The sequence below is a fragment of the Candoia aspera genome, chromosome 5 (assembly GCF_035149785.1).
Source record: "Candoia aspera isolate rCanAsp1 chromosome 5, rCanAsp1.hap2, whole genome shotgun sequence".
In the NCBI taxonomy this organism is placed as follows: domain Eukaryota; kingdom Metazoa; phylum Chordata; class Lepidosauria; order Squamata; family Boidae; genus Candoia; species Candoia aspera.
Genome location: NC_086157.1, coordinates 101,822,257 through 101,848,366, shown reverse-complemented (window position 1 = coordinate 101,848,366; position 26,110 = coordinate 101,822,257). Strand labels below are relative to the sequence as shown.

The 26,110-nt window shown below is 38.0% G+C and overlaps 1 protein-coding gene across 2 annotated transcripts in view; it reads left to right on the top strand.

Moving 5' to 3' along the window:
- The window catches only part of ARHGAP42 (Rho GTPase activating protein 42), a 136,673-nt gene that overhangs the window by 91,659 nt on the left and 18,904 nt on the right, over positions 1–26,110 (top strand). For both annotated transcript variants that reach the window (XM_063305865.1, XM_063305864.1), the window contains exons 7-14: positions 5,922–6,026; positions 9,931–10,060; positions 12,237–12,337; positions 14,213–14,322; positions 15,879–15,957; positions 17,872–17,911; positions 22,175–22,237; positions 24,229–24,303. In XM_063305865.1, coding sequence (XP_063161935.1) covers positions 5,922–6,026; positions 9,931–10,060; positions 12,237–12,337; positions 14,213–14,322; positions 15,879–15,957; positions 17,872–17,911; positions 22,175–22,237; positions 24,229–24,303 — 703 coding nt within the window. The remainder of the gene's footprint in view (positions 1–5,921; positions 6,027–9,930; positions 10,061–12,236; positions 12,338–14,212; positions 14,323–15,878; positions 15,958–17,871; positions 17,912–22,174; positions 22,238–24,228; positions 24,304–26,110) is intronic.

The following is a 26,110-nucleotide window of genomic DNA, read 5'->3' as shown; positions in this document are numbered from 1 at the left end:
AAAAAATATTATTCAAACATTTTTTCATTGAACCTGAGTACTTTCTCCCCAGTTTCTTGAACTAGCACAGCTAGAAATAAGACAGATTAAAAATGTCAAATTTTGTCTGCCTGCATTGGGATGGAGGATAAGTTGTGTGCATAGATGACCCCTTGAAGAAGCATGGTTATGGGCAGATAATGTGTTCTTTTTCATTTTTGATCTCTGTGCATCTCATAAATGGGTGAGTTATTTACAAGTGGAAGGGCAGGCAGTCTCAGAATAACTGAGGAACGAACTGTCCTGTGAAAACCAGTTTATAGTCCAGGTTAAATACCATCTTATAGTGCTTTATGAAGGTTGAAGTTTGAAGGCTGGGATCATGCTACTGATCTTCAGATATCTAACAGTAACATCACTTTGAGGAAAATGGCAGATGTTCCAACTATGCATGTGAAGTGAAAGTAGACCCTGTGCGGTTATGGAAGCCTTGAAATGTCATAGGCCAAACATGCGGTGACAATTAAATCAGCTAGCAGTCCATTGATATAATACAGTGCCCTGTTTTGATGGAAAATGACAGATGATCAGGTGAAAGATGTCCTTGGAATATAGTATGCCTGAAATCTAAAGCACCCAGCAGGTATGGAAAGAAAACATGTAGAATGAATTCCTGGGTACGATAGTTTATAATCACAACCTTCGGCAGAAATAATATAAAAGGCAGCTTTATCTTGGTGAAAAATAAGATCTGGCTGGTCCCCTGAGGAAAAAAAACTGAGATCACAATACCCAAAGGCCCAAAGGGTTTCTGGTTCAGAGACATTAGAATAACAGATCCACTTGTTTGTGGAAAATGATAGCAAGACGCTTTTGAAAAAGGTGAGGTTGATTCCTTAGGATAAAGCAGCATTTCTCAACCTTGGCAACTTTAAGATGTGTGGACTTCAACTCCCAGAATTCACACATCTTAAGTTGCTAAGGTTGAGAAACACTGGGATGGAGAGACAGCAAGAATCAAAAACTATCTCAAAGAAGCATGTGGATGCAGTAAAGATTGATAGGCAAAACATGGAAAACATTTTCACTTGGCTGCACTGTAGAAGATCACCACGTGGGTGGCTTCCTGGCCATTACCAGTACAGTTGAATATCTGGTGTTATGCTGAAGATGAAGAGACCCTCCACACTGTGAGGCAGTCAGTTTAGATACCTAAGTGGTTTAACACAAGATTAACTGAGCAAGATCAGATTCTAAGGAATTTCATTATTAGTTCTGGAACAGATGAAAGGAAAGTTAGCTGAAGGAATGATAGGATCATCATTGCCTCTGACACCTTTCCCTACCACCTTCTTAAGGAACAGAAATAGGGAAAAAGGGGACTTGTTCACCTTTAGCTCCAACAAGCCCTTTCTTCATCCTGTTCTGCTGCAGGAACTCCAGTCTGTAACATCTGGTAATGGAAATCTTTTTGCAAATGAGTAACCCACAAGATGAATAACAAGATAAATCTGCAAATGCTCCAGTGCCAGACATCAAGCACTATGTGTAGTAGAGTTTGTGTTTTTTTTAGAATTTCAAGTTTCAAGTTATTTAGATCGAGATTGTCTCAGCCTTATGTCAAATTCGTCTGGTCTGAAGACCACTGCTGTATGATCCTCCACATAGGGATGTGTGGCTAGATTTTACAGGGAAAAAAACAGGTTCCTTGATACAGGTTTTCCCTTAGAGTTTACCCCAAAAAAGGAGCATTGAATCTGACTAGGAGGGGATTACCAGCAGTTATGTGGAGGATATGGGTGGGAGAACACCTGGAAAAATCGAAACTGGTACACATCTGCATCTTGGTATATTATAGTTCATACTGCCATGCAGCCAAGCAAACACTGGATGTCAACAGTGATCAGTTACCCACTCTGTTTGGCAAAGTTGAGGATGATGATGATGAATTGTAGAGCTTAGGTAGGAATTTTCAAATTTATGCAGAGGCCCAGATCATCTAAAAGGATAATTGTGTTGAAATGGGTAACAGCTTGGGTCCTTACTGTGGCAACAAGAAACCATTCTTCCATCAAAAGAAGGTTGTGAATGCTGCAGTGCTATAGATATATTGCATCAGGCATCTTGTACTTTTGCAGCAACACAAGGTACTATAACTTTGCCAAAGGGAGCATCTAGAACTGATAATCACTTTCTTCAACAGCAAGCAGAGTTAACATCTGTGGGATGGATAGATCAAGATGTGGAAATTTCCGTCTTGGAAATCTATCCATAACAGCATCCAAGCACATCTGCTTAGAGGTACCCTTCTCCCCAAATCTTAGATGTACAGTCAGTGAGATGCTTGTTGGTAGTATTATGCTATATTTCCCAATATCTTTGAGGCCTCAACTTGAAAGACAGGCAGTACCTTTTGGGTAGCAGGGTGATATTTCCACAGAAAACACGTCCTTGATTGGTTGGTTGGTTGGTTGGTTGGTTGAATCTTTTGCCCACCACAATTGAGAAATTCCCAGGGGGCCACAGTCATAACAACAAAATTTCCACAGTACAATTACGAGTGCGTAATTATAACAGTTATAAGCAGTAAGCAGTCTCCAAAATTAAGTTACATGAAAAATGTAACAGCCTGAAACAACCAAAAGCAATAAAAATAGATCGCAACATCTATACATCAAATACTCTCTTAAACAATTATGTTTCTAAGAATTTTCTGAAGCCTAACAATGTAGGAGGAAATAATGGCATGAGTTCATGTAGGCCTGGTAATCTATCAGGCAGAGGGCAAATGTTGGAGTAATGTTTTCTACCCAAGGTGCCCTTTTTTCAGTCTCTGCCAACCAGGGCATAATGTACTACTGAGATTATTCTCCTCCTGCTGCCTCCACCGAGATCAAAGTCGGCACACGGATCAAAGTAAGCTGCTCAGCATTGTCTTCTTATGCTTGTTGTTCCTCACCCACTCCATTTTAACATTGGATCTTAGCAGCAAAAAGAGGGTGGGTCCACTGTAGCAGTTCCTTCAATATGCAGGCCATCAGAATTGAATTTTTTTATGACTCCACAAGATTCAGTGGGGGAACCAAGGTCACAATACCTAATGCCCACAGAGCTGCTGTTTTATTGATCCTCAGTGATCTGCAACTTTAAGGGCTTGTTCCCAAAGTGTTGCCCAGCTGTGAGACAAGTCTATTTTGTAAAGGCTTGGCAAACAGTGCAAGAGTCAGCCATATACCTTTCTCCCAAATACCATAGGCACTTGCTTACAGGAAGGGGTAATTTTTTTGCCACGTTCTGTGCATTTTTGAAAAGGACCCTTAAAAATACCAGAAATTTGAAGAAGACAAGAAGAAGAAGATCTCAAAAGAATGAGGAGGAAACTTGAAAAGCTCTGAAAGTGCTCAGGCAGCCCAAAGAAACTGAAGATATGCAGTAAGGCTCTCTTGGACATACGCAGTGGGAGTCTATATTTCCTGCCAGAAACATCTGAATAATGCTGTATGTAAGAGCAGAACAAAGACTCTGTTGATACTTTCATAGGAAACTCATTAGGGCAATAAGTCGAGGTGGAAGACTAAAGCACAACAGAAAGACTGAAGTGAAATTGGTAAGTTGCAAACGAGCAATTGTTTTCTGAGCACATTCAGAAAAACCTCTGACTCAGACTCACTTCTGGAATCATCAGTGGACTGTTGTAATGCTAAACATTTTGATTTAAGTTACGTTTTGGCCAGATAAAATTTCTCACATCTGAGGTGACTTTAATTATAATCAATATCTAGTTAATCCTCTTGTCAAAATTGGATGGTTCATTGTATAACTACTCCCGAGGATACAGACAAGCTCTTGATCTCTGCCAGGTATGACTTACACTGTCTAATTAAGAAGTCACTAGAAACGGCCTGTATCATCAATACTTCACTTAAGTGGGGCCAGGATAGACATTTAGAATGTGTTCCCTATCGAAATAAGATCTCTAAGGTGACAGTATCTGGTTGATAGTGTTTGGGCTTGAAAGCTAAGCAGTGTCCTTTCTGCTCAGTGCTTGGATGGGAGATCTTCAAGAACTACATGCGTTGTAAACTAACCTGGGAAGTTGAGAGAACATCCCAGAAGAAGGCAATAGCAAGTCCCTTGTGCGCTGTTGTCAAGAAAACTATGTATATTCATGAATTCAACATAAAGACTTTATTTACTTGAAGTGGTAACATACTTCTTGAAACTTTATAGAAGTTTTCAAATGCACAGACTTTCAGTTGATTTAACTCTTTCAGCTTTTTAAAATCTATTTTCATTGCTTTTAATTTTAAAGCATTTTGTTTATGTTTTTTGTTAACCCGAACAGTCTAGAAACAAGGATAGTACAGCAATGTGACATAATTACGATAATGGTATGGGTTGTGATGTCTGCAACTGTCTATTACCATTAAATCCAATTCATACGTAAATACGACCTTGGGTATGAGAGATAGTCCAAACATGATGTCTTCTCAATCCTGCATGTTCTCCCTCCCTCTCTACCGACTCACAAGTCTTGACACGTGTTGACTTCATTCATGCATGCATGTCCAATAAGATGTTCTGGGAATGTTTGATCGGGGAGCATGACATGGGTCAATATTTTTCTGTAAGGATCACAATCTAGGATTTGTTGCCGCAACGTCTTGTTTGCACATAATGCTAAACCAGACTAACATTGTGCATGGATCAGGTCAGTGAGAGCCCATACTGTATTCTACTATATGACTTTTCAGCAGTTTATGCATTGAAAAAAGTGTTTAAAGTAGGGATTTTCCAAAAATGAATTCTTTTTAATAGATTTACAGTTCACAATAAATTTGCCATGACTTCCATCTAGTGGCAGGGATTGTCCAAGACTAAGGATGTTTTTAAAAAACAAGCAAGCAAGCAGGCAATCTGAACCTGCTCACATGAAAAGTAGCATCTTAATACTACATTGACATTGAACTGAGGTGCATGAGAGGTATGCAAAAAGAAGGGCAGCAGGAAGATTAAGAAAGCTTAAGGTTCATTTGCAAAACAATCTTCAACTTTGGTACTGAAATTAGCATTATTTACAAGCATCAACAATGCTTAAATTGATTAAAAGTCTTGCTCACATCTTAAATATGATTAATTGGAATCTGACCTTACTTTGGACCTTTTCACTCCTCCTTCCTGAACCACAGCCTTTTGGCACAATCTGGAATGGAGATAGTGCAATTCATTGGTTCCTCCTATCTCCCACCACATGTGTAAGCCTGTCTTAGCTGTCAAGCTGTCACTTTTGGACAAGACTGTGAAGTATCTGCTGTTGGTAGAAGACCTAAAATATCTTGGCCGATGCTGCATGGTCTCTGTAGTTATGGTGAATATCCAAGTCGCAGTTTGTGATTAGAGCAATTACTTCGAACACAATGCAACTCCAGCTTCTATCTCTTTCTGTCTCTTTCTCTTCTTTTATTTCTCCCTATTTTCTTTACAAATTCTTTTCTGACTTCTCTCCTTATTCCTTTGGTCCAGTCAACCTTCCAGTCCTATCCTGGTCTTGGCCTTGATGTTTTCTGTTGTTTCTGCTGTCCCACCTTCTGATCTCAAGGTCCATCAATGACTTTGAAAGAGGTGACATTGGCATCTTGGGCTAAGTGCCATTATGGCATACTGTAGCTACAAACCAGAAGAGTTGTGCTCACCACCCCTTTGTGCTAGCAGCCAGCTACTGAGGTGGGCTAACAAACTATGCTTAGTATGATGCATGGAAGTCTAAATTGATCTCCTTTGAAAAAGCCAAAGGAAAAAAATGTTTTGTTTAACATGTTGTCCTCTTAATACCCTCCCAGACATTGATCCATGTTCTTTCTGTTACATAATGGATAAAATGAATTTTAAACAATTTTGAGTTTTGATTTTGTTTGGTTTTTTGTTTTTATTGTTCTTTTCAGCTTTTGGCATTTCTTCAGGGATTATTTACATTTTACCATGAGGGATACGAGCTGGCCCAGGAATTTGCACCATACAAGCAACAGTTGCAGTTCAATTTGCAGAATGTAAGGCTAAATTTCATTTACTACAATTTTTTTGATAATTGAATGCCTTTATGTTGAAAGCCGATTCAGTTACAATGCTGAAACCTCTAGAAAACAAATTGAGTAACTTCATGCATAAATGCACAATACTTCCTGTATCGCTTACCACATTACGTCTCAGGTCTCTGCCTTGGGAAATCTAGTTTAACGTTCCTAAGCTATAATTTAGTATCTTCTTGAACTTCAGGGGAAAGCATCCGTTGAGGATATCTACTAAGTTAAGTGGAGGTTATAAAAACTATTCTGAATGCAGAGATGGATTAATGAGCTGTTAGTTGTGGTAGTACTTAATTCTGGATCTGCCTTTTAACAAAGCAGCTAAATTATGTGATGGCCAGCCCAGTTTCTAAGCTTAGCAAAGCCAAAGCCTCTATCATTATAACTTATCCAAATGGAGTGAGTTTTCCACCTTTCCTAGTATTTATTCTGTTTCCTATTTTGCACAATGGTGATTTCGTTAGGGGAAGGTTTCTGTTTTATAACTGATGCCCATGAGATTGTGAAGGGTCTCAGAATGGAGAAGTTTGCAGTAGATAAAGAGAAGTGTAAGGAGATATGTAAGCCTCATCCAGTTGAGGAGAAGGGGTAGTTATGAGACAAGTGGTTACTCTCTACATTTTGAATTATACCTTGGTTCAGGAGGTACTAAGAGGAGATTCAATACCCTTCCAGATACTGAACTACTATTTTCATCAAACCTTCCCAGGAAGGCCATCTAGAAAGGTATTGTTTCAGTAGAAATATCTCTAATGGTTTTCTTTGGGTGGGGAGGGGGGTGGACGTATTTGGAATTTTGAGAATATCCTAGGAGGGCCTTTACAACATGGGAGTAATGTGGTTATAAGCAACTAAAAAGCACTGCTTAACCACTTGCCAGCAGTCCTCCTGGCAGGCATTACCTTTTGTAGCTTCGCTGAACACTTCAAAACAAAAGCATGTGCTCTGATCACCCATCCGTTTTATTTTTCATTTTCTTACTGGCCTGTTAGAAGTCCAGAAGCATTCTGAAAACAAAAATGCTGAAGAACAGGGTTTTGTTCTGCAGCATGCCAACTATCCATTTTTATGAGATTTCTATAAAAAGTCATGTGGGGTAGGGATACCTCATGGGCTCCAAAGGTGGGGTCTGTGAGTCCATTGGAATCCATGGATCCCACATTGGGTATATCAATTTTAATAGACATAATGATGTATAGAAATATAACTGCCCAGAGTCCCCCGATGGGAGGAGATGGGTGGGGACAAATTAGATAAATAAATAAATTCAATAAACACGAGTGAACATGTCACAAAATGCATTTTATACTCAGTTTTACATTCTTATATAGGGGTTTTTTTTTCTCCTTTCCAACGTACTCCCAGCTGACAGGAGCATACTGGTAGTCCTGCAGAAAGAAAGAAAAGAAAGGAAGGAAGGAAGGAAGGAGATAGATAGATAGATAGATAGATAGATAGATAGATAGATATAGATAGATAGATAGATAGATAGATAGATAGATAGATAGATAGATAGATAGATAGATATATGGGTGGGTTATTCAAAAAATATATTTCAGGCTGAACAGCTGATCTATGTAGACTTCAAGGATTGAAGAGAATGAGGTTAGCAAGTTGTGGATCTCAATCCTCAAACAGTTTTAACTCTTGTGCTGTCATTTGCCTTGCCTTCACCTTTGGGGCGAGTCCACATTGCTGCCTAGAAGAAGAGAGCAGATAAATAGATGCTTCTTGCACATCTGGAGAGAGCAGGAGGAGGAGGAAACAGTGAGTCCCATGCAAGCCTCCAAATGTCAACAATTCAGAGCTGAAGAAGCAAAAATTCAGAAACGGTTGCATATTTATGTCCTTCAACAGAATTGTAAAATCTGACCACAGAGAATAAGAAGAAAGTGTGCATTAAGATCATATCTAAACTGTTGATTTTAAAAGCACCAGAGGTCACTGTTGCTTCAGTGCATGTACATTCTTCTGTATTCTGTTACTTGTTACTCTGACTTTGCATGGTGGCTTATATTTTGAAAGCGCAAAGGGATGCATTTTAGCCGAACCACTGAGGAAACTTACAGGTCATGGTTAGATTCGTTAGATCCAGCAAATTTGGTTACATTCCACAGTGATTCGGTGCCAATTTTTGACCTCATTAAAAGCAGCTGTACTTATTGTTGAGGATGTCATCTTCAACAGTAGGTTGAAAGGAAAAAAACAACAACCCTTAATTCCTGAATTTCTTTTTGGCTTATTTGGTGCTTGGCTAAAAATAATAAATATCCTCAAAGGCCACTTTACATGGATGTGATAATGCTGTTGCCTTGAAGTCCCTTTTCTTTTGTAGCGGAGCAGAGATTTTAATATACTGTACTTGAGAAAAATATATCTGTTGCAGTTTGGCTTTAAATCACAAGCACTAATGGAGACTTGCAATGCTATTAACTAGTATTTTCTCCATGTGTACAGTTTGCTTATTAATAACCATTCCTACTTGGAGGAGTTATGAAGCCAAATAGATTAATATATTAGGTTCTGTAGACATCAGGCAGAACCGTTCTATTAAATATTTTAATGCATGCAGTTTGTAGGCATAAAGGTCATGAAGAGGTCTTAAATGAAGAGTTGGAAAGTAATTGGAAAACGCTGAAAAGCTGCATCCTTTGCCTGGGCTGTAATGCTTGTAGTAGCAGGCAGTAGGTTGTATGGTTCAGTGCTTCCCAGGGGAAGAGAAAGCACTAAAAGATAAAATAAGAAGACCATGATCAGTTTGGGCTGGATGCAGAAGGAAATGGAAAAATACTCACCTGGAGGCTTCATACATTCAGGACAATTGGAGCCAACTGGCAGTTCTGCCTCAGAAGTTCTAAGTGAACATGGAGTAGTGACCTATGCAGAAGTAGACTAATATGCACATGTGTTTGTGCATGTATGTGAGAGGAAGAAAGGGAGAAGTTGTTTCACATCTTGACTTCTGCAAATGAACTAAAGTGAGGTAGTCATGGAGAAATGTTCCTTCTGATCATTGGCTTTGCTATGTAAATCTGTCCGTCTATATTATTGGAAAAACTCCTTATTTGAATGAGTTGATGATTTCCAGAACATGCTTGCTGGTAGATACCACTTAGGAAGCTCATATAGGTCCCCTCCTATGTCACATTTCAAATGTTTCTGCCTACAGCATGAGATCTTAACCATACAAAACCAGCGATCATCTCCAAAATTACTGTGAACTAGGCATGTTGGCATATCTCTTGCTTCATCCTCCAGTTTCCATTGACTTTCTTAGGATGAATCTTAAGAAAGACTTAACACAAAAAGTAATTTGGGGTATGTGAAGAGGAATGCTGTTTTGCTTCTGGGGCTGGTGTACCTTAAACTACGTGATCACTGATCTTTCTGAACCCATCAAAGTTCACTTCTGAGTGACAGTCACATGCCAAGAACCCTAACTTGATAAATAGAATGGTTTGACATAAATAACGGTGGTTTAGGGGCATTCTGCATGCAGAGCTATCTTTTGTGGCTCTTTCCTCTACAGCATTGAATACCTGGACCCACCACATGATAAGGAATCACCATTCAATGAACTTTGCATCTTATGGTCCATCTAATGCATTTGATTATTGTTTTTACTGTGCTGTCTATAATTCAACTTCTAAGTATATTCTAGCAAGTTGTAAATAAAATTTATTGTAAGTCAGTGATTTTCAAAAAAAGTAAGCAAATAAATACAGTTGTGAAGACATAGTAATATAATAGCAGAACACTGTCTGCTGTTATTTGTCCCATGCCCAACTAATTGTACCAGGCCACATTCAGAATAGTATGGGTCTAACTCAAGATCATCCTCTTCCTTTTTCTCTACCTTACTGCTTAGACCAGGAATAATTTTGAAAGCACGCGTCAGGAAGTAGAACGACTTATGCAGAGAATGAAGTCTGCCAGCCAGGATTACAGGCCACCAAGCCAGTGGACTATGGAGGGCTACCTCTACATACAGGAGAAAAGTAAGTAGTCAGTAGGTTACAACATATTTAGAAGTTAAAGGTAAAAGTAAAGGTTTCCCTTGACGTAAAGTCCAGTCGTGCCCGACTCTAGGGGGCGGTGCTCATCTCCGTTTCTAAGCCTTAGAGCCGGCGTTGTCCGTAGACACCTCCGGGTCATGTGGCCAGCATGACGACACGGAACGCTGTTACCTTCCCGCCAAAGCAGTACCTATTGATCTACTCACATTTGCCTGTTTTCGAACTGCTAGGTGAGCAGGAGCTGGGACTAGCAACGGGAGCTCACCCCACCACGCGGTTTCGAACCGCCGACCTTCCGATCGGCAGCTCAGCGGTTTAACCCGCAGCGCCACCGCGTCCCAGTATTTAGAAGTTAATCACAGGTTAATACACCATAGAGTGGAATACACATTATACGTACTCTTTTCTGTGATAGTATTGTTATTCCTATTATTATCAGCCTACATCAGTGTATTGTAGAATGAAGGCCTTTTTGTTGGCAGTTTTTCTATTGGATATAGATATTTTAGTAAGTTTCAGATGTCTAAGAAAGATAAGGCACCTGCACATTGAGGTATAAAGACAGAATGCTGGAACTGATCTGTGTTATAAATCATTAGAGAGATGCAGCCAATAAGGAAGGAGATTTTTTAAAAGCAGTTTATAAACAAGCTCTTAGCACATAGCAAGATGTCATCAAATGGTGGAAGTTCTTAGCTTCCAGTGGAGTTGTCACTGTATTACATGATAAGAGTGGAAGGCTGGTTGTTCCTGGGACATCTGTCAGATATGCCAGTTTGATTTGTTTTGCAGTATTGTGTGACAGCTTGAAGGTGTACTCTGTTAAATTGCTGGCTCTGGAATGGAGGTGATCAATGGCCTAAAAGCAAATCTTCAAGGACGAAGTAGTTTTTGATTATGATTTCCTCACTGAGAAGTTTTGCCACGTCCTCCTATTAAACAGCTTCAAGTGACAAAAAGTTGCTTTTTCTCCCACAATGATTTTCCAAGGTTGTCTTGCCTCCTTCAGTACAGCAACAGATTGCTCTGAGCAGTTTTTGTATCCTTTAATTAACCGATGATAATAAAATGCAACCCCTCCCTCCCCGAAAGGTCTCTGTTAAGCGGAAATTACCTTGGGCATTATTAACAGGAAAGCAAGGACAAGGGAAAATGCCGGGCACATGCAGTGCTTCATTAAACAGTAAAAGGCCAAGATGACATGCTCTCATTGGTCATTTGTTTAGGCTAAGGGGGAAAATGACACAAATGTAATCTTGGTCTCAGATATAAAGGCACTAATTGTTCTGTGATCATCTTGATTTGGGCTGTCCGGAGTGGATTGTTGAGAATGTGAGTTTGTCCTGCTAAATGGCAGGCAGGCAGACAGACGGACAGACCGACTGACTGGCCGATTTATTTATTTATTTATTTATTTATTTATTTGGGGAAGCAATAAAAACATCTTGTAATTTAGTATATCTCCAGTGAAAAACGATTATTTTCTGACACAGGGATGGGCATCTTCCTTTCCTTTTTGGTGCTTGTTGCTTTGTACCTTTATTTTTAATTTTGTATACTACCCAGAGTCATGTACGAGTGGGGTGGCCTTATAAATGTGAATCATAAAGTACTAAAATTGATACAAGTAGTCCTCGCTTAATGAGCACAATTGAGTCTGGAATTTCAGTTGCTAAGTGAAGTGGTCATTCAGTGAATCTGACCCAATTTTACGACCTTTTGTGGCAGTTGTTAAGCGAATCACTTTGGTTATTAAGCAAACCATGTGGTCGTTAAGCAAACCATGCAGTTCCTCATTGATTTTGCTTGCCGGAAGCTGGCTGGGAAGGTTGAAAATGGTGATCATGTGACCACAGGACACTGCGACAGTCATAAATGCAAACCAGCTGCCAGGTGCCCGAATTGTAATCATGTGACAGAGGGTGCCGGCGGCGGCACTGCGAAGGTTGTAAGTGCAAGGACCAGTCACAAGTCATTTTTTCAACACTGTCGTAAGTCTGAACTATCACTAAATGAATGGTCATTAAGTAAGAACTGCATGTATTTAAATGACAATTACTACTGACATGAGAAAGTATAAATTTTGTCATAATTTGTTTCTTTGTTATGAAGTTTTTGTTCTTAGGAACTGCAAAAAAAACATTTCTTCTCTTTTCAGGACCACTAGGATTTACCTGGATAAAACATTATTGTACATATGACAAAGGGACAAAAGCATTCACAATGAGTATTTCTGAAGCCAAATCTGGAGGGAAAGTTGTAAGTATTATCCCGAAGGCCCAGTGGCTTTTCAGCCACCTGCTTACCATGTTTACCAAGGATAGTGTTTCTTTAAGCAAATTATCCTTAATGTATTAATTGGGAGATGTAAAGTTTTTTGGGGTTCAGTATTCCTTTGGAGTAGGTCTTCCAGTGAAAGAAATTTGATTAGTTCTTGAGTTTGAATTAACTTTCTCATTAATTTACATATATTGATATGTAATGGGTCTGAAAAAAAAACTAGGCTTGAACAATGTCTGTATCTCCCAAAATACACTGTATGTTATTTCAGAGTCACTTGTTCTGTGTTAAAATGTAGCCCTTCTTAGAACAAATATATCTGCCAAGATAAGATTTGGAAATGTGATAATTGAAAAAAAGTAAATTGTAGAGTGAAACCAGCATTGGACTGAGCTCAGTTTTAATTATTTCCTATATAGGGAGAGCAATGAGTTGCCTATAGAGAGCCAGTTTGGTGTAGTGGTTAAAGCACCAGGCTGGAAACGGGGAGTGACCGTGAGTTCTAGTCCCTCCTGAGGCACAAAGCCAGCTGGGTGACCTTGGGTCAGTCACTCTCTCTCAGCCCTAGGAAGAAGGCAATGGCAAACCACTTCTGAAACCTTGCCAAGAAAACTGCAGGAATGTGTCAAGGCAGTCGCCAGGAGTCAAGACTGACTCAAAGACCAAACAAACAAGTTGCCTTTAGTGACTTTGTTTTAGCAGAAGAGCTTAGATGTAGGTTCTCCACTTTGGCTGATTTTAGCCTAGTTGGAAACAAAAGCCAATAGAGATTACACAGTGTATTTTGTAACTCCAGGTTTTAGTATGGGTTCATTAGTTGATGAGAAAGGATGAATGCCTTTTCCAAAATACTGCCTGTGATTATCTGTGAGCATTATTTAAAAGCAAAGATAAATATGCATGCCTATGCAAATGTAATAATTGTAGGAGAGAAATATAGCCCTGCTGGACCAGACCAATGCGTATTTTAAATCTGTATTTTGTTTGTCTCATTGGCCAGTGAGATACCTCTGGGCTAATATTAAGCAGATGCTGCAGATAAATCCCTCTCCCACTGCTGTTTTCCTTGCATCTTGATTATACGGCCAAGTTGATTAACCAGAGCCCCTATGTTGGATAATTACAATTCCTTTATCTTGCTTGGCAATGGATGATTGATTGATTGATTGATTGATTGAATTTTGCCACTGCCCATCTCCCCCCAAAGGTTGGGACTCTGGGCAGTTTACAACAAGGATAAAAACATTAAAATACCATAAATAAATATAAATACAAATATAATATTGGAGATACAGTATAAAATCCAGATGATGATACTAGTTGGAATATCACGTGTATCTAAGAGGCTATTTTAGTGTGCTAACCATCTCCAGGGGTGATTACTCCCCCTCCTGCCCCAAGTGAGGTGGCAGAACCAGGTTTGTAATTGTTTTCGGAAGGCCACAAGAGATGGAATCTGCCTTATCTCTGGGGGAAGAATATTCCAGAGGGCGGGAGCCACTGCAGAGAAGGCGCACCTCCTGGACCCTGCCAGATGGAATTCTCTTACAGACAGGATCCGTAGCATGCCCTCTCTGGGCATGGGAGGGGTAGATGTAATGGGGATGAGACGGTCCCTCAGGTAACCTGGTCCCATGCCATGAAGGGGTTTAAAGGTAATAACCAACACCTTGAATTGCACCCGGAAGCAGACCGGTACCCAATGCAGCTCGCAAAGCAGTGGTATAATGTGTGCCGTTCTAGGGGCACCAAAAATTGCTCATGCAGCTGCATTTTGGACCAGCTGTAGCTTCCAGATACTCTTCAGTAATGAATGATTCTTCATTCTAACTTTAAATGTTTTGATTTTTGTAGAATGGGCTTGTCCCAAGTTCACCAGAAGTGTTCAAGCTGAAGTCCTGCATCCGTAGAAAAACAGATTCAATTGACAAGCGCTTCTGCTTTGATATTGAAGTTGTCGAAAGGTTTGAAATTTTGGGAAGGGTGATTTTTCTTTTTTTAAAGAAAGAATGCTCTGTGTCTTATGGTGCCCCAGCAAAGGAGTGAGCAATCTGCGTACTATATGTTATCCCCGCAACCCTTTTTATTCCTGCCCCCAAAACCCCTCTAGATTATACAAAATTTGATGGAAGCCTGCTTGTTATGGTAGCAGATTTCCACTTCTTAGAAATAAAACAGATTTGTTAACTCCTGTGGAACCATTCTTACCTGTAGGCAGTTCTCTTCAATGACTTTCAGACCTTTTCATGCTGGTAGTTGTTTCCTTCCCCAGACTTGATATCCCAGAGGGCCCTAATCTTTTCTATTCTAGAATATACATTCTATTATATTGTAGATCTCATCCAATTTCAAAGTTATCTTCGTAGTTTTCCATGCTGTTGAATATGGATATAGGATGGTTCCCTACAATATTGACCTTATAGGCTCCATTAACGCTGGTTGCCCCTACTATTTGCTGGGATTGCCATCTTCTATATATGCTTTACCTAATCTTTGGCTCAATAGGTAACTCTGGAATGTTATCTCCTGTTAAGGTAGGGACTGAATTCAAACCTTGCTGGATCAAGATTGTGAATCTTCTTTCTCAATGGTCTCTGTAAACAGTCCTTCAAATTTGTATCACAGAGACCATATTTCAGAAAATCAAACCTCTCGGGACAATCTCATCTACATAGCCAACTGTTCAGTTCCAAGATCCCCATCCCTTCCTCCCTCCCTCTCTTCCTCTTGTTTCCCCCTGGCAAACTGTCCTACTGATTTTTTTCCTTTGGGGTTATACATTATAGAAAATACATTGCTGTTTTTTTCTGAATGCACCACCTATAATAATTTTGGAAGATTGCAGACTTATTCATGTGAATATATTTTATTAGTCATATATACTGTATATATATGACTAATATGTGTGTGTGTGTATATATTCTCTCTCTCTCTCTCTCTCACATGAATAAGTCTGCAATATTAGGCATCTATGCATCATTCAGTGATAGATAATTCTCCCAGCAATTTTCATTTTTATAACATCAAAAGTGAACGTCATCACTGATTTAAAATAAATGTTGAAGATAAAATAATCTGACATGAATAATGATCTTCCCAATGTATTTTCTTTAACACTAATATTTTTAAAAATATTAGTATTTTAAAAATATAAAAAAATATATAATTTGAATTTGCTGTCCTTGCAAAATCCTCTTTGATCTTGCTTTTCACCATTTAAGATTTTTGAATCTTAATATTATTTTCTGCATTGCTGTTTTATTTACTTTATTCAGCTTTTGGCCATAGAAAATCTCAATTTAGGAGAATCTTGTAACGAGTAAGAACATTATGTATTAAGAACAGTTACCTGATAAGAACTTCTTTTAGAAATACTCAGCTGAACTCTAGTACCTAACACCTTTTCATCTCCTCTGCTTTGCACTTTTATTTAATGTAGTCGTCAGATTCATGGGAACAAAAGTGAATAACCAGCTTTCTGGTTTATATGCGGTGGTGTTGGTTTTTTTTTTTTAAACAGACATGGGATCATTACTCTACAAGCTTTTTCTGAATCCAACAGAAAACTTTGGCTAGAAGCTATGGATGGAAAAGAACCTGTAAGAAAAACATTTGTTTCTATACATATATACTGTATGTTTTGGAAGTAGAGAATTAATCATAAAATTGTTATACATCTCATTTAAAAGTATCAGTGCAACATTACTATTTCAAAATACAAATTTTCCCTTTTATTCATTTATTTGTTCTGAATTGGTTTACCACCAACTATCAAAATCTCTTGGTGGTTTACTGTAAAAATAAAGTTAGTATCAGGACATTAAAAGCAATTAAAATAGCAAATTGGGGAGGGGGCATAAGTGTCCTGATCATATGTCAATCCATTGCATATATCTCCTGGTGGGAAGTGGACAAAAGTGTGTTGGCTTGCAAAATAGTCTATAGATTAGATATAGTAATTTTCATAGATTAGCATGTGCATTCTGGGGATAAAACTGAGCTTTGGTTGCACTTAGGACATACTGGTCAAAAAATGACAAAACTGACCTGTGCTTTTCTTATCATTACTGGAGAAAGACACATGTGACATCGATACAGCTAAGACTGCTAACATTTTCTCTATCTTATTAAAAAGCATTACGTTAACCTCTTAGGTAGAGAAGGTCAGTGTCTACGGGCCCATTGTAATTTGCAATGTAAGAGGAGGAACTGATTTTCAAAAAATTAGCAAAGGAAATGAAAGAACAATTATGTTAGGTGTCTGTGAAACTAAGAGGAGGGGAAAGGATGCAGTTGATGTGAGTGAAGGAAGTAGTCTGATCTCATGGAATGGAGTTGATGAATACCTGCAGGGAAATGAAAGGGTAGGTCTCTTATGAATGAAGTGGCTAAAATGCATGTTGGAATTGGTATTATCTAGGTTGTTGTGGAGGTTCACGAAAGGAGGCATCTGTAGGTTGGTGAGAGTTGCATCCCAACAGTTATTTATTTATTTGTTTGTTTGTCTGTTTAATACTGATTTATACGGCTGCCCATCTCACCAATATGCCTCTGGGCAGCCAACAAGAATTAAAATATTTATGTATAAATACAATTCTCAACCAACTAGCATAAAGTGGCCCCCCAAACACCATTCACTGATAGTGTGGGCTCAATTACTCTCCTAGCCCCCATGCCTGGGAAAACAGCCTGGTCTTTAATTTTTTCCAAAAGGTGAGGGGGGAGTCAGGATCAGCTGAACCTCAAGCAGTTTGGTGTTCCGGTGGGCAGGTGCGGCTACAGAAAGATCATCCTTCCTGGGTTCCCCTAATGACAACATTGGGATGGGTAGAAACGATGGGAATAAGGTGATCCCTCAAATGCCCTGGCCATGTAGGGCTTGGTAGGTGATAACCAGCACCTTGAAGTGCTTCCGGAAGCAAACTGGAAGCCAGTGCAGCTCTTGGAGCACAAGCGTAACATGGGCATAACAAGGCACACCCATAAGTTAGGAGGTCCATGTAGTGGACTGGCATATATGTTAATGTTAATGGTGTGTTTTTCTTTTTATTTAATGTTAATGGTGTGTTTTAATGTTAATGTCATGTTTTTATTATTATTTAATGGTGTGTTGTGTTGTATTTTCTGAAGCTGCTTTGATCATACTACTTGGATGGATGGAAATCCAGTCAATAAATAATAAATAAAGAGAAGCTGTTCTCATGAAAATACTTCTTGGATCGTAGTTCACATTTATGTTCTAAATGTTCTAATATATGAAAGGGACTCTAAAATCTTATTTATCATAAAAAGAGGGATATCTAATTCTAATTCAGACTGCTTATTCTGAAAAAGAAATGTAGAATTGGGGGAAAAAACTGAAAACTTCTGAGATACTCAGGATATACTCCGAATTTACTCAAAAGTATTTCTATCTGTTTTTCTCAGCTAGGTTACATCCAGAAAAATGAAATAGCCTCATCTGAGTTTTAAGAAATTACATTATAAGATAATACAAATTTGTTCTTTTTCAGATTTATACTTTACCAGCTATTATTAGCAAGAAAGAAGAAAGTAAGTTGATTTTTAATTGTATAAAATTATTACATGTGTCTAGTTTTTTTACAGCTGTTAAAATTTCCTGATTTTTCCCCATTTTCTTCTAATACTATCCTCCTCTGCCACTCCTCTTTTAATAAAATGTTTCAGTATAGGCATTTGTTTGCTACTTTACATGTATTTAATAATGCGGCTTGCTTATTAGTGAAATACCCTTAGGCTACAATCTCATTAAGCTGAGTGTTTCTAACCATGGTTTGCTGTTACCATCAGCTGTATTTACCTATTAAGCTAAGTCAAAAATAAACTAAGTTTAGAACCCGCAAAGTAACTTATTTTATGGCTAAAATGTTGACAAAACTGTGTAATAATATTTTTCAGGCTTTTTGAAAAAGAATTCACAAGCAAAATGTTACTGTATTGGGGCTTTCTAACTATGCAGGAAAAATATTTTATTTGTATTTTTGGGAACAATCAAACCTATGGAACAGGGTTTCTCAACCAGGGTTCCATGGAATTCTAGGGTTCTGCAAGAGGTCACTGGGGGTTCCCTGGGAGATCACAATTTATTAAAAAAATTATTTCAAATTCAGGCAACTTAACATTAAAGAGGTAAGGTTCATTCTTTATTTTTAGTTTAAGAACCCTGTTAATATATACAGGTCTACCCATGAAACGAATATAATAATTTTGTAACTTCTGGCCTATATTTGAGCCTGAATGTGCAGGGGTTCCCCAAGGCCTGAAAAAGTATTTCAAGGGTTCCTCCAGGGTCAGAAAATTGAGAAAGGCTGCAATGGGGTATGTCATATGTATCACACAAGGTTTTTCCAGTCTCCTGTTTCGTTTGTTTTTTTTAGCAAAATAGTTTCTTCTCCTTGAAAGCAGGTTGGGACAGAATTTGAAAGAGCAGAAGTCTTTCTTTTCATTTAAATGTTTTCCCTTAAATAATATTCCACCCACTTTTTGTTCCCATGAGAGGAAAAACCCAAATTTTCTCAACCAACAAGACCTCAGTTTGTGAGCGGTTGATAATTAGATGTCTGCTGAAAGAAACATTCAGAGGATGAGAAAATAAGGCATGGCTTGTTTTTTCATTGTCCGTGTGTAAGATAAGCCTTATTCCTCAACTATTCACATATTTTTGCCCCTCCAGCTTAAAACTTGGCAAAAGTTTCCAGTTTTTCCCCTCTGCAAGTTTGGGGAAAGCTTTCATGCAAATAGCTCATTTCATTTACTTGATTTATTTTTATTTATTTATTTTATTTATTTATCAAATTTTGCCACCACCTATCTCCCCCCAAAGGGGGGACTCTGGGCAGTTTACAACTAGGATAAAACATTAAAATACCATAAGAATATAAATACAAATATAATATACAAATAAATACAATATGAAATCCAGATGCCAAGTCTAGTTGGAAAATTGCTCACATACATCTAAGAGGCCATTTAGGGCACTCACCATCTCCATGAGTGATTACTTCCCCTCCCGCCCAAAGTGAGATGGCAAAGCCAAGTTTTTAGTTGTTTACGAAAAGCCCCAAGAGATGGAATCTGCCTTATCTCTAGGGGAAGAATGTTCCAAAGGATGGGTGCCACTGCAGAGAAGGCACACCTCCTGGAACCCACCAAATGGAATTCTCTTACAGACGGGATCCATAACATGCCCTCTCTGCATGATCGGGTGGGATGGGTAGATGTAATGGGGATGACGCAGTCCCTCAGGTACCCTGGTTATTTATATTTATATTTATATATATATAAAAATAAAAATAAAGATATGTATATAAAGATTAGATATTGACTACTCTATCTCATACTCACCAAAGTTTTCCAGGAAATCCCTTGTGAAATTCTCCTTAGAAACATGTTAAAATATGGGCTAGAACTGAGAGCAGTAGTCTCTTATGGTTGGTTGTGTTGGTGGGCCACACTCACGGGTTAGGGCCTAAACTGTGATTAATACCAAGTCACACTAAAGTAATTTAAACAAAGTCATCCCCACTTAGGTGATGCTTGACGTTAACATCCGTATTCCAAAAACAGAAGAATGTAAGAACTTTATTTGATTAAATATGCAGATTTAATTGATCAGCTGTTAATAAATTCTTGTATTTATCAAATTTAAGGTTACTTTAATTAGATGAAAGATTTTTCTGTAAGCTAGATAATAACCACAAATGACTGAGAGAGAGTAAAAGTCACTGATTATCTGGAAATTTATTTTATTTATTCATCAAATTTTGCCACCGCCCATCTCCTCCCAGAGGAGGGACTGATTCAGAATCTGAAACTTCTGATAATAATGTTCATATAAATGGCAAGTTGAATGCTTTGATCACTTTTTAAACAATAAGCATGCCTTCATAGCATTTTTAAATACTTTTTAATAGGCAAAACGTTGAAAGATGGTGTGTATGTATTATGGGAAGCAAATATTACTGTGTTGCTACTTGTGGCTCTTCCTTTTCTGCTAGAAGCATTGTTTTTGTTTTCCTTAATTCAGCTAGTTAGCAAAACAAGCCAAAAGAAGGCTTTTAAAATATCTATGAAGTCTACCTTACAGAAATAAATCTACTCACTGAAGATGCCAGGAAATGTTAGCAAATGCTGTTTTCCTTTTCAAGAGTTGGTAATAGACCGTTTTGTTTCCCCCTGTGAATGGATGTCAAGTACAGTTTAGTCTGACATTTCATCTTTTCTAATTAGTTTATCATGACATCATTCTCTGCTCCCAACATTTTCTCTTGAATGGTTTGGGTTTATTTCTTGGATTTTAAAATAGAACACTTAGTTTATCAAGCACTGCTGTCTTCCTTCTTCACTTACTCCTCAATATAGATGGATAAGTTTTAAAGAGTAAACGTAGTGGGCATGATTTTAAGAAAGTTAAATGTTTCAGGCCCATTGCTAAGCTTTAAATTTCTCTACATTAGTCATTCATTTTTATGGGCCTTCAGTGCACCTCTCTCTGCATTGTGCAAGGGAAGCTAGAAGTGGATATCAGGATCCCCTGCACTTACACGTTATTTCATTTTATTTTCCAGACTTGCCCCTTCCCTCTTGCCTTGTAGCTCTCCTGCTTCTGATTATTGCTCGTAATTCAAAATGTTTAATTAATTGATGCCTAATTGAAACCTGAAAGGTCAGTTTTCCTTTCCAAGATGGTGGACATAAAGTTCCTTTCAAATACAGAAGAAAAGTTATACAACATAATAGTATAGCCTATTCTACTCTAGTTAATACCCAGTTAAAACCACATTGCCCCCTTAGCAATTGAACACTAGGGCTTCAAGTTGGAATTGGGATTTTTAAAAGCAACAATAAATACATAATGGATTGAAGTTAAATGTTTTGATTTGGTCTAGTTTCTAAAATGACATCACTTGTATACCCAGAAATTGGGAAGCCATTACTAAAAGGCTCTGTTCTATTAGATCAGTATTTCTCAACCTCAGCAACTTTAAGATATATGAACTTCAACTCCCAGAATTTCCCAGCATGCTGGCTGGGGAATTCTGGGAATTGAAGTCCACACAGCTTGAAGTTGCTGAGGCTGAAAAACACTGTGTTAGGGTGCTCTGCCAGTTAAATTTATTGCAACATATAAAGAGGCTTTTTAGCTTTTCTTAAAATATTTTCTATTTAATTGGTTTCCTTTCACACTTCAGGAGCAAAACAGAAGAAGACAAATTGTTGTAAATTGTATCAATGGTGGTCTAAATGTCAGCTGGTTTCCTTCTAGTTGAACTCAACTAGTGGTGACATCACAAACATGTCCTGTTGTTTTCTTGGTACAGCATGGGAATGGTTTCCTGTTTAGCCAACAACCTTGGTTCTCCCTGCTGGTCTCCCAACTAAGTACTAATGTGGTCTACCCAGCTTTGCCCTGGGGGTACACCAGGGGCTACCATCTGCTGAGATGATTTAGTTGTCCACAGTGATATGGTTAGCTGCCATTTTAAAGTTAAGGCTTTATATAGCATGATTATATAGCATGAAGTTAAGGCTTTATATAGCATGATGAAGTATAAAGTATAATGATCATAATGAATGCTTTTTCTTTGATGCTGATTGTTTTCAGTAAAAGAAAAGTCACTTGATATCCAACCATTATTATTTTATTTATTTTATTTATAAATGTATTCACCGCCCATCTCCCATCTTATTATACAAGCCTCACCAATACTGCAGTGATTTTGATAGCAATGAGTTTGGCTTTCTAGTTTGCTTGATGAATAATGGCATTTTATTTTGTGTCCTTTCTTTTGATAGCGTTCCTAAATGAAGCCGGTTTTAATTTTGTAAGAAAATGCATTCATGCTGTAGAAACAAGAGGTATGTACTAAAGTGCTGACTTGTCGATATAAATAAAACCATTTCAATTAAACCAGACAATTATATAACTAATTAATTAAAACTGCAGTTAAATTACTCAAGATAAGAGGTCCTTACCCTTTGGGGACTAGTGAGCATATTTAAAACTTTGAGAACAAGTTCTCAATTTGAAGAAGAAGGCTGCCTTAATGGGGATTGCAGACTTGACTATTCTCAAAGTGTCTGAACTTGTGGGTGTGGCTTATTACAAAATACTAATTGTACCCTAGGATATTAACGTACCAACCACCTGCTTTTTTTAATTTGGCAGGTGGGAAACTTCTAAACAAGACTCTGCAGTCCCCTATAATTTTTTATTCTGGAGGGGTTTTAATAAAAGCAATGAGTACCTTGCATTTCATCTCTACAACCCCCTCTCTCAAAAACATTAGGCTGCTTTTTATTAAGGGCTCACTCAATAAAACCCAAAACTAATCTAAACGTTTGGGCCCTTGGCCATCAGGGATGTCATCACCAGCCACCCTCTCTGTGCCTCTTGGTCTCTTCAGTCATCTCAACATACCTTGGTTGACTAATTTAAACATGATTCCAAGAAGACACAAAATACGTAACTCCGCAGTGCTACACGAGACTGGTTTTTCAAACCATTAAACCTTGCCTGTACATTTCTGGGTCACTACACTGACTTATTTATTTTTTATTTATTCATTCATCACATTTATATAGCTGTCCATCTCATGAACATGACTTTGTTGTGTACAATAAAGAAGAGACCATAATAAAGAAACAGACATTATTCCATAATAAAAAACATCAATATTATTAAAAAAAGACTAGAAGAGAGTATCTTTGATGTTATATGCAATGTAGCCATCTCACCAGTTCTCCATTTCCCTGAGATCCCCAAGCCTGCTGACACAGCTATGTTTTGAGGGGCTTCCAGAAGGTTACCAAGGGTGGGGCCAGTCTCACCTTGGGGGAATGGTGTTCCACAGGGTGGGTGCCATGACAGAAAAGGCTCATCTCCTGGGTCCCACCAGATATAACCCCTTAACAGACATGACCCACAACATACCCCTTCTGCCAGACCTGATGGGACATAATTCAGTTTGCCCCCAGTGGGCTACCATTATGGTACTTTATTGATTGATTGATTGATTGATTCATTCATTCATTCATTCATTCATTCATTCATTCATTGATATATAAAAAGGGTACACTTGTGCAAATGGATTGTTTCAAATACCTGTGAGAGAGACTGCAGTTTTTTGAGTTGACAGCAACACCTGTGAAATTGTTAATTGTTACTGGCTTTTTCCTCAAATGTGCCCTTTGTCTTGGTCAATGAGAGGGGCAAATCGTTGTATTGTTCACACTTGTGGAAGTCCCTCTTCAGTATTGTAGTAGCTTGGTTCTGTATCAGAAAAATAAGGCAACATTGAACCTCAGCAGTTGGCTGCGGTTGGGCCATTGGAGGTGAAAATAACCTACATGATGGAGATTTTCCTGAATGCCAGATGTAGGAATGTACAATTTCAGAAAGTATTTGGTCATGTCTTTCTCCTTCTCATTTTTCTTTCTGTTCCTCTTTTTCCTGTGCTGATTTTATCCCAGTGATAACTCTGAGAGGTAGATTGAGTTCAAAGAATGATTGACCCCAAATCACTCAGTGAATTCTGATCAACTGAGAACTTGAAACCACCACACTTCACTGCTGTTCTCATTCCTATTCTAATCTGGGGCTCTTTTGCCATATGACCAGATTGTAAAGAGCAATGGGGCTTATCTGTGAATGTGGGAGGGAAATGTGCCTCACAAACATACTCAGGCCATACAAATTAGTAAATGAGGTGACAATGTATTCTCCTCATGCAATAACCATGCAGTGGCAAAATAACAAGGCAGATGTTTTGAGAAGACTAAATAAGTGATTTTGAAGCATTCATAACGGAGAAAGTCTAACCGTGTTGTTTTCTAATTTATCTTTGAAGGTATCACAATCTTGGGATTGTACCGAATAGGGGGTGTGAACTCCAAAGTGCAGAAGCTGATGAATACCATATTCTGTAAGGATATTGAGATGTGCAACTTGCATATTGTACTTCAGTGTTTTATTGTGTGTTCAGCCAAAATCTAATTTAATATACAAACTGGATAAGCTTGTACTTATCCAGTAGCCCTACTTATTGGACATGCTCCTGTGAAAGAAGAAATTCAGTGGGGAAAACCCTATCTAACCTTTTTTTACTGTTTAAATATTACCTCTTCCATATATGCATCCTGATTGCTCACTACCATTTCCCATTTACATGTGAAAACGTAAGGAGCACAATGCTGCCAAAACATTAGTTGTAAGAACTAAAAAATGTGAAGAAAAAAATTAAAGTCCTTTCTTTGTGTATCCATTTGCACCCAAGGAAACTGGCTGAAATAAATAATGGCTGTCTTGGAATCAAATGAGAAATACCTGGTTGATAAATTAAACTCCCCAATTGCTAAATGATAGCAGTATATTTGCAAATGAAGGTATTGATTTGGTAGGATGGAGTCATTGCATTAATCATACATGCTGAAACCTTAAAATATTGTTTCCTACTTCTTGTATCTGTCTTTTATTTTCAATTTGATTTCAGCATTATCCTAATGAAACATCAATAAAAACAGCAGAAAAAGCACACAATAATATACTTTGAGAGTGTATATAAGAAGATTTGTAATGTTAAGCTAAAATATAAGAACATTATGAGATCCTATCAACCAAGAACAGTGTTCTTTATCTACAACATTTACAATTAAAGGAACTGCTTCATCATTATGCAAAACAGAACAGTCATATCATATAAAACAGCCCTTCTCAAACTATAGTATATGGAAGAGAACCTCAGATTTTAACTACATGAGTCAGCTTGGAACTCTTTTATGTTATTCCTTTTAAATCTATTTTGGAAAGTCATCAAAATTGGTTGTAAAATAATTCATACATAGTACTCTATCTTTTAAAATTGCATTATGCATTATATTAACCAGTTCTTTCTAGATTAGGTTGGAAAGATTGTACTCCAGTTAGTACATGTTACCATTTCTGGTGGCAAAATTCCTATTTTGGTTGTTATTTTGGTCCACAGTTTTTGAGAAACATTTTTGAGATAGTTTTTGGAAGCTACATGACAGCGTTTATTAGTTCATTCATTCATTCATTCATTCATGACCATGTTCTCCAAGACATATAAAGTAATGTAACTCAAGAAACTATGAGTAATTAAATTTCTCTTGTTAGCAGCCAGATGTATTACAGCAAAACTGTAACTTCTAAGATGCTGCCATAAACTTCAAATAAAAATGACAGTTACCCGGTAATCCTATTTATTACCCAGCACAGATTTTTAATCTTTTGAAATGCTGGAACATTTTGGTATTTATGTAAGTTAATCAAACACTGGCAGAGAATGAATGAATTGCTAGTGGCACTGCCAGCAATTGTAGCTTGGCAAGAGAGAAGGAACATAAAAAGTCCTGCTGGGTTAGGCTGTAGCTCATCTGGTCCAGCATTCTGAATCATGCAGTGGCCAACTGGATGGATATGGGAAGCTGGGCTGGGGGAGCAAGAGCCCCTTTCACTCTTGCTTCCCGGTAACCAGTATTTAAGGCATTCTGCCTACGATTCAGAAAGTAAAAAAAACACCAATGCTGTTAATAGCCATTGATAGCCTGATCTTCCATGAACTTGTCGCATCCTCTTTTAAAGGCTTTAAATTGATGGCCATTCATTGTAACTGCTGGCAGCAAATTCCAGTTTAACTAGTTTTTCTCATGAGTGAGTTCAGTATCTCTCTGCATCTGGTTTCAGTGGATGACCTTGAGTTCTAACACTGT